General features: G+C 39.1%; 1 protein-coding gene across 1 annotated transcript in view; it reads right to left on the bottom strand.

The window, feature by feature from the left end:
• The window catches only part of LOC127576271 (von Willebrand factor D and EGF domain-containing protein-like), a 199,871-nt gene that overhangs the window by 90,563 nt on the left and 92,605 nt on the right, over positions 1-16,703 (bottom strand). The window contains exons 13-15 of the mRNA XM_052026761.1: positions 8,940-9,076; positions 3,984-4,145; positions 2,226-2,330 (exon numbers count right to left, since the gene is read on the bottom strand). Coding sequence (XP_051882721.1) covers positions 2,226-2,330; positions 3,984-4,145; positions 8,940-9,076 — 404 coding nt within the window. The remainder of the gene's footprint in view (positions 1-2,225; positions 2,331-3,983; positions 4,146-8,939; positions 9,077-16,703) is intronic.

The raw sequence follows: 16,703 nt of genomic DNA, 5'->3' as shown, positions 1-16,703 counted from the left end.
AATGATGTGGTGTTGCACCCCATGTTTGGGCACAGAATTCGTAAACTGAGGTGCCAAAACTGATGGGAATTTGGCTAGGAGCTTGGTGAACTTGTTGCCGGACAGGAAAACGGAGTCCAAGTGTGGGGCTGGTAGGCTGGTTTCTCCCAGGGGGTAGGTCTGGAACGTTCTGGAGTGGACTAGCCATTTCCCCCGCAGGTCGACTAACAGGTTGTGGGCCTGAAGGAAATCGGCTCCTAGGAGTGGTCGGACGACGGTGGCAAGGGTGAAGGTCCAGGTGAAACGGCTGCCGCCGAATTGTAACTGAAGTGTATGGGTACCGAAAGTCCGTATCGTTGTGCCATTTGCGGCATTGAGTACTGGACCTTGTTGCCTGATACGAGTGTCATGGCCAGTCGGGGGCAAAATACTGACCTCTGCTCCAGTATCGACGAGGAAACGCCGCCCGGACTGCTTGTCCCGAACGAATAGGAGGCTTTGTCAGCAGCCAGCCGCCGTAGCTGTTAGCGCGGCGGCTGGCACTGGCGTTTCCCTGACTTGCAGGGTGGGTGGCATCGACGGGCCTCCGCGCCCCACCTCTGATGGTAGAAACACAGCTGGTTGCCATTGTTGTCGTCTGTGTTTCTGGGGTGTGGTCGCCCGGTTGCTGGGACTGGTTTAGGCAGGCGTTGGGCTCGCGGCCTGGCGATTTGGCCGACGGACAAACCGCGCTCGCGTTTGGCCTTCCACAGGACATCTGCCTGGGCAGCCACCACACGACGGTTGCTGAAATCAGCGTCGGCCAACAGCAGGTGAATGTTATCGGGTAGTTGTTCGAGGAAGGCCTGTACGAACATTAGGCAGAGCTTGTGTCCCTCGGCCAATGCCAGCATCTCATTCATTAGGGTGGATGGGGATCTGTCCCCCAGGCCATCGAGATAAAGCAGGCGGGTAGCGCGCTCACGACGGGAGAGGCCGAAGGTCCGAGTCAGAAGGTCTTTGAAAGCCGGGTACTTATCCTCCTCCGGAGGAGACTGGATGAAGTCACTGACCTGGGCGGCTGTCTCCTGGTCCAGAGAGCTGACCACATGGTAGTACTTTGTGGAGTCAGAGGTGATCCACCGAAGGTGGAATTGCGCTTCGGCCTGGTGAAACCAGACGCTGGGACAAAGCATCCAAAAGGTGGGCAGCTTAAGTGCCACTGAGTTGGATGCTGCGTTGTCGTCCATTGCGCAGGTCCAAAATCCATTTGGACCGTCGGGGTCACCAATGTAGCGGTTGCTACCGCGGAATGAACACAAGACACTAGTCGTAGAGTTTCAGAACAGAACTGGTTTATTTTCCCACCTTGCACGGGCATTTTAAGAGAGCCTGTTCCCGCCCACTCAAAACGGCAATGACGTATACGCCACGTCATCAAACCTTTCCCGTGCGCGGGTTCTCCCTGTCAGTTGGGGAAGACGAAGGCCCACCGCCATCTTGGGCCTCGCTGCTTCAACGACGCGCGACCCGACCGCCGAGCCGGTTCGCTTGCTCGGACAGTGAGTCGCTACAACAGGAAGGATGTGGAAGCTTTAGAAAGGGTGCAGAGGAGATTTATCAGGATGTTGACTGGATTGGAGAGCATGTCTTATGAGGATAGGTTGAGTGAGCTAGGGTTTTTCTCTTTGGAGAGAAGGAGGATGAGAGGTGACTTGATAGAGGTGTACAAGACGATCAGGTGCATAGATCAAGTGGACAGTCAGAGACATTTTCCCCAGGGCGACAATGGCTAACACAAGGGGACATAATTTTCAGGTGATTGGAGGAAGGTATTAAGGGGATGTCAGGGGTAAGTTTTTTTTTACACAGAGAGTGGTGGGTGTATGGAACGCACTGCCTGCAGAGGTTGTGGGGGCAGATACATTAGGGACATTTAAGAGACTCTTAGATAGACACATGAATGATAGAGAAATGGGGAGCTATGTGGGATGGAAGGGTTAGGTAGATCTTAGAGCAGGATAAAATGTCGGCACAACATTGTGGGCCAAAGGGCCTGTTCTGTGCTGTAGGGTTCTATGTTTATGTGTATTTATAAAATGCTTGTTTTGAAGATCTCTACAATGGTAACACAGCTCACCAGATACGAACTGAATACTAACTCAATTCTAATAAGCAAGTCTCTCATTGGCATTCTTTTCAACCTTCAAAGTGACAATTGTGGATTTAGAAACAATATATTTCAATATTCAAGAATCTCAAATTACCTTCAACTTACAAAGTCCAGTTGGAATGTTATCACAGATCTGGCAAACACCATCATAAATCGTCAAAACCTTTGCGTCACCAAACAAGGATCCATCATTTGTAATCTGTCAAGTAGGGAAAAAAAGACAACACTCATCAAAATATTTTATATTATTTCATCTTTAATTATCAATACTTTACAGGTTTTATGCCTGGGACATGTATTCATTCCTGGTTTAACACCAGGGATACTATAATCAAAGATATGATTGAATTCACAGGCGATAAATAACGGTGGTTGTTTCCAGAGGGTGCTTTCTAATGGTTCCATAACTGAGGATCGTGTGCGGAGCTGACACAAAATATAGGCGTCAAACAGCTGTTGCTGGAAGAAGATGCAACACAGAACTTAGCATGGAATTAGACCCCAGTGGGAAAGTCAGGTTTTTTTTCCATTTCCTTGCTCAGCCCTACTGCATTTGTTTCCCAGCTGTTGTGGGTTCATTTTATACCATCTCTCGTGGCATGAGTTTCAATTGTTATAACTCATATTGATGCTGAACAATTTACAATGCATAAAGCAGATGGAGGCTGCTCATGAGATATTGGGGAAGGCATAAAGAAAGGGGAAATCACCATAATGATGGAAATATCTTCCTAAACAAGAACAGGAACTTCAAAACAAAAGTAAGATATTTGGTATACTGGGAATAATACATTGCCCTAGACAGTGCTGACTTTTAGTGGCAGTTCTGATTGGAACCACCAGGGCTATTGAAACAGAAACATGTTCTGGATTTCTGCTCATGTGCTGTGAAACAGAGAAGCCTGGGACATTGACATGTTTAAATAGAGATCACAGACTCATAGAGTTGTACAGTAGAGGCACAGGCCCTTCAGTGCACTACATCTATGTCGACTATCATGCCTATCTATACTAATCCCACATGCCTGAATTAATTCTATATCCTCTATGCCCCGCTCATTCAAGTTCCCATCAGATGCCTCTTAAACATTATTACTGTTCCTGCCTCCACGACCACGATCATTTATTCATTAATTCTACTTCAAGAAAGGAGCAAACCATTTCTATTTACCACCATTGAAACTGTATGTGACCAGATGAAAACAAGTTTGAGTAAGAACACAAGAATTCCTAGGAAAAGAAAGGCTATATAATTTGCATGATTTAATCATGGAGTTGATGAGCTAGTTATCTCTGCCAAATTGCCTACGACAGATCCAGACATAATGCAAGAAAAGTTCATGTGATGGAGAACTTTGAGAAACACATGTTCTCAGTCCATGTCTAAGTCACATCTTCCAAGATTGCTGCATTTGCCACATGTCATATTGCAAATGGCTCATTTATTGGATCAAAAATGTTTATATTTTGAAGGAAATCCATCTAACTAACATTTGTAAAAAAGAACATCTACCTAGCATTTTAAAAACATCAATATTATTTTCTTCATATTCTTCCTTGGAAGCCTGCTTCATGGAATGACAACTCACTCACTGAAATACTGTTTCAGAATAGTTTTAATTTTACCCCTTAATGCTCAGGGCATTCTTTATAGATGAAATACTTGGATGTATTTTCATTAAAATCACATGCATCAGCAAAGTGCAAAAGGTAGAAAAACCAAATAGATAGCACAGACCCCTCAAGCCTTGCGCAGCATAGATATTTTAAGTATTTCAATTAACTGATAAAACTAAATTATATTTGAATTTTCAGCATTGATATAATTCCAGATGTTTTTGAAATATCTTACCTTTACTTGCCACCTGGCAAAAGGTTTATCTGAAAACATGAAGTCCACAGTCTCAGTTTCCGTACTTGTTAATGATGGAATTGGGCAATCAACAGCTTTGGTGCTAAGGAACTCTGCCTTTGTGGTATGCTTAGCTCCTGGAACCCATTCATTACTTATATACTGCATTTAACATTAACAGGAGAGACAAACAAAATGAGTGTCCATGTTGTAATTGTGTTAGCTCCGCAAGTAGAATAAAAAGGTATAAATAAACATAAATATTAATTTTGAACATGAATGATTTCTAGCAAAAATACTGACTATTCTTCACACTGAAAGCAAAAGCAGGAGTGGCCTCAATTTGAAGTTGTGATCTTCTGCCCTTATAAATACCACTGCATCTGTCTCATCTGTTATTAATTGCTTATCTACTGCTAGATGATCACAGAACTTGCCTGTTTCAGCTTGGAAATCCCTTTTAATTATGCAAATCGGGGTATTGTGGGTGTGCATGATGGCAAATGCAATCTCTGACCAGTATTATGGCCAACCCTACTAAAGAGGCAATAAAAGGAGGTTTAAATGTTTTTTGAGGGGGCAGAGGGACATAGTGCACCAGCTCTAATCCTGCAGGATCTATCAATAGCAGCATGTAACAGAGAGAGATAAATCATTTTACAACCAATGGATCAAAACAAAGCTCTACAGTCCAGCTATATCTAGTTGTGAACAGAGGATAAATTGAACAACAAATGATTGGAGGAGGCTCCAAAAAGATCCCTATCCTTGAGAAAATCAGAGCTCAGACATTGGAGCCGAAAGCAAAGTTAATTAGTGATAACAGTGTTCAGCAGGAAGTGCAAAGTAGGTGATCCCTCTAAGTTTCCTCCTGAGATCCTCACCATCAGTAGTCAGTGATATCAAGAAATAGCTGAGAGCACTGGATGCAGTAAAAGCTCTGGGGCCAGACATCATCCCAGCATTAGAATTGAAGACCTGAGTTCCTGATCTATCTGTGGCTCTAGTCAAACTGTTTCAGTACAATTGCAACACTGCATCTATCCAACAATAAAGACAATTGCCCGTGTATGTCCCGTTCACAAAAGGATAAATCCAATTTGGCTAGTTATAGCCCAATCAGTTATCTCTCTAACATCAAAGTGATGGTGTGATCAACAATACTATCAAGCGGCACTTACCAATAATCTGTTCAACGATGCAAAATTTGGATTTCACTAGGACCACTTAGTTCCAGAGCTTGTCATAGTTCTGGTCCAAACAAAGACTACAGAGCCAAACTCCAGAGCTGAGGTGAAAGTGATTGGTGGTACTTGACCACCTTCTCAAAGTCAATTAGGGATATACAATAAATGTTGTAATTGTTAGCAACACACAGATTCTAAAAACAAATAAACAAAAAGAAATGAGTTCCCTGTTTGGGTCATGGAACTAACCAGACCTGATGATGCGTGAGCCTCAAAATGTATTCCAGGTCCTCCACTGCCAAAGTGGGAAACTCCTGTAATGAACCTTATTTAATCAGTAAAATGGTGCGGGCATTTCAGATACAAAAGAGACCCACAAGGAATACTTAGAACACAGGTCTGTTTCCAACACTGTTTCAATTTTCCACCATCATTACATATTGCTCAGTGCATTACTAATTTATAAATCCATTTAAAGACAAGCTAGTTATTAAGGTGTTAAAACTAAAGAGTCAAGTAGGGTAGGTTTTTAAACTGTGTCCATACTGTCGATGCAAGTCAGTGGAGAAAAAAACCTGTTTGTGTTCATGCAGTGCCTTTCATGTATATAAGATGCTTCAAGGTGTCTAATAACCCATGGTGCACCTTTGAAGTGCAATTACTAATGTAACAAATGAAGCATGACAATTAATTTGCCCAGAGCAAGACCCTATAAACAGCATGAGACAATGTTGAGATATTCTATTTTTCATGGGTGTTAAGAGGTAACTAAAACAACTTGCATTGTATATCACTTATAGCATAACAAAACATGTCTAAGACACTTCACAAAAATACTATTAAACAAGAAAACACATGAGGAGATACTAGCTTAGTTTTAAGCAGCAGCAAGGTAGAGAGGTTTTAGGAGGGAATTCCAGACCCAAGGATATTAATGGGTGTAGGCAGAGCCACTAATAGTGGAGCAATTAAATTCAGGGATCAATGTTCCCAGGACATGATGGATATTTTTAGATATTAAGAGAATCATGGTATGCAGGATTTAATGCTGGAGAATGGCAATGACATAAAAGTTCAACCATAATCTTTTTGAATGGCAGAGTAGGCACAGGGAGCTAAATTGTCCACTGCTAACATTTTATGGCATGTACAATACTACAATGGGACCTTGAATATCTATTTTAGAGTGTAGATGGAGCAATAGTTTAATGTCAAAAAAGCAAATAAGTAACAATTCATAGTAGCACTAAGGTCTGAATTTCCTGACTACTCTGACTGCAAGGGATAACAGCAACCGTTGGAAAATCATGCTGTGAAATGGTTTCACTGTTAAGTAGAAGAAGCTTTGAGGACTATGCCACTTAATAGAATTTTTTTTATAAACAGATTATTGATGGAATCAAAAGTTTGAACTGAAGGTATTTTAAAACATTGAGGACTCTATTTTGTCCTTTTGTAGTACTACATACTGGGCATCAAGGTATGGTGCAAATAAGATTCTGCATGGATTACAAGGATAAATAAGCTTGCTGTATATTCTTTGACTGGGACAAATGAATTAGAATCCTCAACATTCCACGATGAATCCCATGAATTTCTGCACTTGAGCTGCTGCCAGAATACTCCAATTTTATAAAGAAGCTCCCTGAAGCAGTGAAAATCCTGTTTTCTAAGCAGATCAAAGCAATAATAAACCACCTGCCACAACAAATCACTCTTAATAAATGTCATTATCTATAAGCCTTACAACATAAATTCAGCAAAATATATAAATCAGCAAAATGACTTAAATAAGTATATTGAGATATCTTTTCAGTTTTATGTTCGACAAGGTGAGGATATTTTTCCTACATTATCACCTTAAGATATTCTATTCTTCCGCAATGCAGCAATCTTTAGAAGGATGCCCTCCATTGTGTCAGCATGAGTCTGTCAACCTCCCTCTCTAGATATTTTATGAATTGCAGAAATCCAAATTTTCTTTCATCTTTTTGGCAACTTTTTCAGGTATTTCCATCACCACCCTGTCCCTTTTCTCCACTGTCACCAATTCCTTGCCCCACTATCATCAAGCAGCTTGTCTTGGCAGTCATTATCTATGCAGGGATCCTTGAATGTTGCTTGAACACTGAGTTTGGTTATGTGTTGATGGAAGTATACTTCTGGCAGTGACTGTTTGATTATAGGTAGCAGGCACATTGCAGAGGGACACTGAGAAATGGCAGTACTAAATGAGGTCAATGTGCACAGTGTAGGAACAAAGTTGGCAATTTTCTGCTCCTAGTTGCTCAGTGTGCTTACCCATGAATAACTAAAACACACAGACTTTGGTGTATAATACTGTAAGTGATACTTTAATCCCTGAGTGTACCCATGTAGCATAATGTTTGATATGTTGTTATATCAGATAATGTTGTTGGTTGTAAATTTACTACCTTCATCAAAGGCTGTTCTGCTGGTGATTCAACCCCTGATATCTGCCTCAGTAAGCAGCATCACTAGCAGAACAAAAGACACTATACTGGCCTCGATTACCAGCAGACACCAAAACAATCAGCACAGCAAATCAATGCTTCTCAACAAATGTCTTCGGTATTCTCTTTATATCACACAAGGTCTATTAAATCCTGGTACTGCCCAGTGCTATTGCAAACTCACCTCTGGATATATCACATTCCCATTAACTGCCATACAACTTTGTCACAGCCTTTGGCTCTATATCACAATGTCATTTATCGATCTCCTTAGCAAGTTAGCATGCCTTGGCCAAACTGTTGGGTCACCTCTTCCCAGGAAGGTTTTGCTTTTAACTGCTCAGTTTTCCTTTCAGCCTCAGCCTACATTTCTTGTCAGATGGGCCATCATTAAATTCTATGTACAATGATCTGGGGCATCACAACTGTACCTTGATTACCACTCCTACCCTCATGGTGTGATCATTTTCATCCCAGGTTGTAATCGCTCTCACTGACCAAGCCAGTTACAAGATAACACTCAAACTATCATTTACTATTCTGTTGGAATTGCAATCTGTAACCTTGATCTGCCAGTGTCTAAGAGCTGTAGACATCTTGGTTTCTCCCAAGCCTGTCTAACCAGTGGTTTGTTTGGGTGGGGCCAGTGTATCCCAAAATGTGACCTCTTCACTGTAGAAGGCTATGATCCTTTCAAAAACACAATCCCTGAATCCAAGCAACTCAATCCAATCCATTCACATGATCACCGGTGCATGCTCCCAGTCCATAATCAACACTATACAGATCAGTAAAGACTTGTTTCTAGCTTGTACATGTTGATATTTATTATTTTATTCTTAACATAATCTTGTATGGTCAGCATCTTGGGATAACAACCTCTTCTTTTAAGCCTACCTGATTTATACTAAGTAACATGGATAGAAGTAGCCTTTATTGGAATTTGCTTTTCATTGTGTGTGTGCACAACGTGTCCAGCCAAACGTATTCAATCACTCAAATGCTCTTGGAAAATACCTCTTATCAGCCATTATCTCATTTTTTTTTGCAGGAAGAAAGCCGTTATTCCTTACTTAAACATAAATCAGAATCTTACTTATAGGTGTTTCATGATGGAAGTATTTTATTTTTAAAAATGGTTGTCATAGCATAACCATTCACTAAATTTACAGTTCATGCCAGTTAATACAATTTTTTGTTGCAGTTCAATTTTATTTACAGTATGATCTGCTCTAAGGATGAAGGAGGTCTGAAGGGACACATGCTTTCAAATCACTACACAAGAAGGCCCTTACCGTCAGGCTGATAAATTCACACTGGAGGTGAGGAGAGTCCCTGAAGCCCAGGCCAAATACTCTGATTCTATTGCATTCATAGATTCGAATATCACAGAAGCCACTATTCTCCAGATCAGTAATCTCAGGAGGCCGATCTTAAAAATGGAAAAGCGTCCACAATAAATTTGAGCTTAAATTCTTGTCTACTTAAGTAGACACACTGAAAAATCACTCTAACGGCAAATAAATGCTGCTGATGATTTAAAAATATGGTTAATTTCAATGCAAACACAGATATTTCCTTCTTCTATAATAAGACAAACATAACTTAGTTTTACCTATTTCAATTTTAAACTCATTAGAACTAAACATACCTAACCACTCACAGTTGTCAAGAAGATTTTTATGCCAACCACAAAAGGAAGAAAGTTTGGAAAAAGATAAAGGAAAGTGTATTCAATATTTTCTGGGAAGACAATTCCTGTCAACCATGTGCAAATTATTGAATCTATAACAATGTCACCTGTTTTGTAGCGTAAATGTTACTGTGCATCCAGCCCATTGAACATCCTGACAATTACTATTATAAATGCTGATACAGTACTCAATCCCAAAATAAATAAAACACAAAATAAGAAATAACACAAATTAAACAGATACTATTCAGTAACCCCATGCTGCAGCTTTGATATCCTGTTCCAGGTGATGGCAATAATCTACTCTATTCTTGGGATATATAATATCATGTCATCTCATTAGGCAGTTGCAGTTTCGTAAACTCTGCCAAATCCAACCATTCAGTACTCATCATTATCCTCTACTAAATGAAATCTCCTGACAGAACTTAGTCCTCATCAAAATTTTGGAGAGAGCATTTTCTGTTGTTTGTGGCGACAAAATGGACAGAGTTCCAAGATCTCCTAGAATGACTGGGACCGCACATATTAAATCTGTGTGAAATGTCAGCTGCATTGACGAGACAACATCTACCAGGATACATGGGATCAAAAGATGCTGCCCAAATCCTGTAAGACGTTAGCAGCTAAGTACTAAATCCTCCTTCAGTAACTTTATATTGGGAGGGAGAAGAGTGTAACAAAAGTTCAATATTATTAACAGCTGAACAAAATTTATCTGTCTAAATTCTTGTGACAAATAGCAAATGCTATTTTATTGTGCTTGATCATATTGGACAGCAAAAGTAGAGCATGGTCAGCGCAATGACACTCCTCAATTTATATGTCCCACTAAAACATACATTTGGAAAGGAGAGATGGATAAAAAAATTATAGACTTTTTGAAGCAAAGAGGTTTCAGATGTAGAACATAGAACATTACAGTATAGTTCAGGCCCTTTGGCCCACAATGTTGTACCAACCTATATAAACCTTATCCCCATTCAATCTATCCCCCTCTCTACTTCACCTCCCATAACCCTCTATTTTTCTTTCATCCATCTGCCTATCTAATAGTCTCTTAAATGGCCCTATCATATCGGCCCCTAGCACCACCTCCAGCAGTGCATTCCAGGCACCCACCACACTCTCTGTAAAAAAAAACTATCTCTGACATCCCCCTTGAACTTTCTTCCACGCACTTTAAATGGATAACGTCTTAGTATTGGCCACTGCCACCCTGGGGAGAAGATGCTGGCTTACCTATGCCTCTCATAATCTTATATACCTCTAATAAGTCTCCTCTCCTCCTCTGTTGCTCTCTCTCAAAATCTCCTTATAAGACATGCTCTCGAACCCAGGCAGCATCCTTGTAAATCTCCTCTGCACCTTCTCCAAAGCTTCCACATCCTTCCTAAAATGTGGCGACCAGAACTGAACACAATATTCCAAGTATGGTTCAACCAGAGTCTTATAGAGCAGCAACATTACCTCATGGCTCTCGAGCTCAATCCTCCGACTAATGAAGGCCAGCACACTGGAGAGAAGGAGGATGAGAGGAGACTTGATAGAGGTATACAAAATATTAAGAGGAATAGATAGAGTGGACAGCCAGCGCCTCTCTCCCAGGGCACCCATGCTCAATATGATAGGGCATGGCTTTAAAGTAATGGGTGGGAAATTCAAGGGAGATATCAGAGGAAGGTTTTACACCCAGAGAGTGGTTGGTGCATGGAATGCGCTGCCTGGGGTAGTGGTGGAGGCAGATACGTTGGTCAAGTTCAAGAGATTGTTAGATAAGCATATGGAGGAATTTAAAATAGGGGCATATGTGGGAGGAAGGCATTAGATAGTCTTAGGCCTGGTTTAAAGGTTGGCACAACATGGTGGGCCAAAGGGCCTGTATTGTGCTGTATTGTGCTATGGTATACGCCTTCTTAACCGCCCTATCCACTTGTGCAGCAACTTTAAGGGATCTATGTATTTGGACCCCAAGGTCTCTCTGTTCCTTCACACTGCTAAGAATCCTGTCATTAACCATGTACTCTGCCTTCAAGTTCTTCCAAAGTGTATCACTTCACACTCTGCCACTTCTCCGCCCAGTTCTGCATCCTGTCTAAATCCCGTTGCAACTGATGACAAGCCTTTTCACTATCTACTACACCATCAACCTTCACGTCAATGAAAACTTACCAACCCATCCTTCCGCTTCCTCATCATCCAAATCATTTATAAAAATCACAAAGAGCAGGGGTCCCAGAACAGATCCCTGCAGAACATCACTGGTCACCGACCTCCAGGTCAAATACTCCCCTTCTACAACCACCCACTGCCTTCTGTGGGCAAGCCAATTCTGAATCCACACAGCCAATTTTCCATGAATCCCATACCTCATGACTTTCTGAATGAGCCTACCATGGGGAACCTTGTCAAACGCCTTGCTAAAATCTATATATACCACATCCACCACACTACTTCATCAATTTGTCTTGTCACTTCCTCAAAAAACTCTATTAGGTTCATGAGGCATGAAGCCATGTTGACTATCCCTAATAAGACTACGCTTCTCCAAATGCTCCTAAATCCTGTCCCTAAGAATCCTCTCCAATAGTTTGCCTAACACTGATGTAAGACTCACTGGTCTATAATTCCCGGGATTATCCCTTTAACCTTTCTTGAACAATGGAACAAAGTTTGCCATCCTCCAATCCTCCAGTACCACTCCTATGGCCAGGGAGGACTCAAAGATCATCGTTAACGTTCTCGCAATCTCTTCCCTCACTTCCCATAGTAACCTGGCGTATATCCTGTTTGACCCCAGGGACTTAATGGTTTTTAATAGCTCCAACACTGCTTCTTTCTTAACCTCGACATGCTCCTGTAATAAGGAGAATCTTAGTTGGGTGCATTAGAATCTGTTAAGAAGAGTTTAAATGTTCAAAATATGATAAGAACAGGGAGTCACATGGTACATTTACCACTGGCAAATGCCCAAACCTCATAAATCTTGGCTCCATGCATTCACCTCCTAATTTATCACTCCTCATTGCCTTAGCAATGTATTTTTTTCAAACTTTTTATTAATTTTCAAATGAATACAGATTAATATATAACATCAATGTTTGTACATGTAATACAAAGAGATCAGGAGAACAATCATAGCATAGATAATCATAAAGAACAACAAAATATAAAAAAAATCTGTAGATCTCTCAATCTTTTAGTAAGTGAATATAATATAAAAGAAAGAAAAAGATTTCTATTTCTATAGAAAAGAAAGAGAAAAAATCCCCAAATCAATAAGAAAAATTATAAACAATATATCAAACTAAACTAAACAGAAAAATTTCAAAACGAACAAAAAAAAAGAAAAAAAAAGACTGGACTGAAATTTCTCAGTAGAAACAGAGCAATACTCTGTCATCAACTCTGTTCCTCTAAATTGGAGAATTATTGAAAGGGGATCTATATCATGTGAAAATATTGAATAAATGGACTCCAAATATCTTCAGATTTAAGCGAAGAATCAACAGTACCACTCCTAATTTTTTCCAAGTTTAAACAAGATATAGTTTGAGAAAACAGCAATGTATTTCTGTGGTCCTTCTGAGACAGATCATACCTCTTTTCTTTATTAACTTCTTTGAAGAGTTTGGGCAGCATTAGAATATGGAGCACCCTCTTTTGTGTGTTGAGTCATTATTGTTGAATCAAGTTACTTTTGCCTCAACGTTCACTTGGACCAGTTCTAAAGACACAATCTACTTCCCCTTGAAGAAGTGCATGGCTGGCTCTAATGAACACTGGCTGGTTTCTACTGGTGCAGACCACTTTTAAAATTGGGACCCCTGACTGAAGTGCTAATTAATTTAACAGCATGACTGGCACTGACTGGATGCTACAATCACATTAATGAGTAAGCAACACAAATTCCACTGGGCGAAAGAGATCTAGGTTAATTACGCAATTCCTGCCACCAACCAATTTTCTTCACTAATCTTATTATTCACATAAGTAATCAGTAACTTTTTAAGTTTACTTTTAGTATTCATCTATCCTAATTACCAAAACTTTTACCAACATCTTTTGCTTGACATAGCAAAAATAAACTTTGAATGCATGTGAATCTATTTAGATAAGGTTTAAAAAATATTGATTTAATCAATGTATAGGCACTGCTCATATGTAATTTAGGAAGGGATAAAATCTTGGTTTGAAAACTGTATACTCTATATTTAGAGAAAGAAGTCTAGTAAGTGGTGTCAATGTGCTATCGGATGAATTACAAGATACCAATTAGTTTTCCAAGTACTTTCCAACAGTAAATGTTGCTAGTCAACCATTTCTAAAAGGAACAAGGCTTTTCCGGTGAATACAATAAGATCAAGAAAGTTATTATTAAATACATTGCATTTGTCATTTAATATTTTATTAACTAATTAAATAAACAATACTGATGTATATGAGGTTCACAGAAAACACAAATAGATTTGTTCAAAATGGATTTAATGCTTCTAATTATTAATAGACAAGGGTATGGAAGAAACTGAAATATGCACCCAATGAACAGTATTCAAATACTGTGATATCCACATTCAGACATCACTTTTCAAAATGCAAAGTACAATAGTGCTAATTTAGGATTTGCTGGGGGTTTTAAAATATCTGCCTTACTGAATTTATAAGTGTGTAGTTCTGTCAATGTTTCAAATTTAGCAGAAAGAAACATTATTTATCAAAATATGACTATGTCTGTTATTGTGATAAATGTTTTGTTCAGAAACTATGCTGTTGACAGCTGTTATACATTTCAAAATATCTGACCTGTTTGTTACTCATTGCTTGGAATGTTTCGGTTTTTACTAAATGTTTTGGACATGCCCATATTTTGCTTCACATATAAATATCTTATGTGAATTTACTTTTTTATCCCCCTGCTAAGTTGGTAAAACACACTTTGTGAAGTCCAGTTAAGCTAACAATAAAGATATTCTTTGCAAGGCATATTATCGAAATTATGAATAAAATTCTGTCAAACAAAAGAGGCTGATGAAAGGCAGAATGATCAGCATTTATGAACTTCAGCTTCTACTAATCTCCCACACAAGTCCAACAATTAAAGCTTAAACATTGCTCAAAACAAATGTTTGCCCTTCAGGGACAAGTCAGGCATGTCAGAGAAAGTTACAAATTACTTTGAAGAAATTGAGAAACTGATCTCTGAAAAGTTAAAAATTAGTACAAATGTTTGTAATCAGGTGATTTGTAATCATAATAAGGTTTGTAATCCAGTCAATGAAATTTTACACATTGATTCTGTGGTTTAGCTTCATGAAGAGAACAACTTGTACGACCACAGCAACTCATATTCATGTATTTTTTATAGTGTAGCAAAATGCCTCAATGCACTTCAATGCAGTGATATTATATCAAGTTTCATATTGAGCCATATAAGAAGCTATTAGGGCTGATGACCAAAGGTTTAGTTGAATTATTGTTTCTTATGGGACAAGGAGCAAAGAGAGGCAGTATGGTTTATGGAGGGAATTCCAGAGCTTGGTAGCTGAAGCTGTGACCATTAATGATTCAGTTATTATATTCAGGAATGATCAAGAAGCCAGAAAGGAAGAGGGTAGAGATCTTGGACGGTTCTGCTGCTGGAGGAAATTAGGTGGAGAAAGAGGGCCAATGCCTTGGAGCTATCAAAAAACAAGGGTGAACACTTTATAGTTGAGATGTACTTTAAGTAGGCAAATGTAGGCCAACAGTGTGGATAGAGAAACAATGTTTCAGATCAAATACCCTTCATCAGAACAAGGAAAGAGAGCAAAGTGTTACTTGAAAAATGTAGGGATGATGATTGAATGGCATTTGGTATCAGTTAGGACTTGTGCATAAGAGTTTTGGATAATCTCATGTTTACAGAGTGTTGAACAATGGAGAAAGATCAGGAATCTGTCAGAATTGTCACATTTCTGTGATGAAGTAATAGATGAGGATTTTACCAAAGGTAGAAGAGGCATTTGTAGAGATGGTGTGCTCCAAAGTTCATCTCTAAAGATCACCACAAGAAGGGAACTGTAAATTGCTCAAGTAAAACGTCTTGTTTTATATAGTTAAAACAAAAAAAATCTTTTAATTTGAAGGCAGTATTACTTCTTTGGCTCATAAACTACCAATTATAATGCAGAAACTCTTTCCAGCACACTGCAGTGCTCATTCTATTGCACAAGAACTCCGATGCATAATGGGTTATTACATCAAGTATCACTTTGGAGCCATAGCTTTGCATAAAACAAATTAAGATTCTTTAATCCAAATCCTGGAGGACATGTTTTCAGTGGCAAGCTTTCCATAACTTGTCATAAATTGCACATCTCAATGAGCCCTTAATTTTGGAAATGGAAAAGTTCACACTGCTGTCAGAGAACGCTTTTGTGAAGCTACAATTCTGGCTTGTCGTGACAGCACACCCGCGGGATCTGAAATGCATTTCTCAAAGACTAGAATTAGGCACATTTAACTTTAAAGTGACGAACTGACAACAACAAAAGCAAACTGTTCCAAAACACTTCAGTGTATAATTCACACTTTGCTTAAAAATGGTAGTTTAAGTAGATAAGTAAAACCAGACTTGGCTGAGATTAGTTAATCAATGTGAAATAAAAGAATAAAAAGAACTTTACAAAATTGTGCAGGAAGGGATGGATTTAAAATAGAAGTATGTGTGCAACCACATTAAAATGTTGATTATGAGGGCAAAGTTCAACCTATGAAGAATAAATTATGACTAAGATATTATTTTGTATTTCATTAGTAAAACGGCAGTCAGAAAATGGGCAACAAACATAAAAGGTAATAACAAGTTCCAAATAGCCGGTCAGCACAAGACAGTAAACATTCTTAGTGATTACTTCATCCAAACATTCACCAGACAGAACATCAGCAAAATGACCTTCCCCAACAGCAATTTGCAGACAATATCAGTGACTTTGATATATGTGAGTACGTATATAAACTAAATAGAGTTCAAAAATGATACATTATTAGAAAATTGTGTGTTAATCTGACTTTGAAAATGATTACAGAGGAGGTCTGTGAGGTACAATCATTGAGAGCAACCATAGACATGGTGCAAGTATCTATAGATTGGAAACAAGCTAATGTACTAATATGGAAAATGGTTGCAAATTGAAAATTCAACTTAAGCCCCAATAATGCTGAATCTATGTATAATAATGGAATTATTTATTAGGAAAAAAAGCTGACCAGAAATTATTTAACGAGTTGGGTAAGATAGCAGAGCATTATTGATGAATGTAAAGTACCACACCTAATAAGGATAAAAGGACAAACTAAATATTTATAAATATTGTTGAAATAGGTA

The sequence above is a fragment of the Pristis pectinata genome, chromosome 1 (genome assembly GCF_009764475.1).
Source record: "Pristis pectinata isolate sPriPec2 chromosome 1, sPriPec2.1.pri, whole genome shotgun sequence".
In the NCBI taxonomy this organism is placed as follows: domain Eukaryota; kingdom Metazoa; phylum Chordata; class Chondrichthyes; order Rhinopristiformes; family Pristidae; genus Pristis; species Pristis pectinata.
The sequence above is the reverse complement of the archived record's forward strand: the minus strand, read 5'-3'. Positions and strand labels throughout refer to the sequence as shown.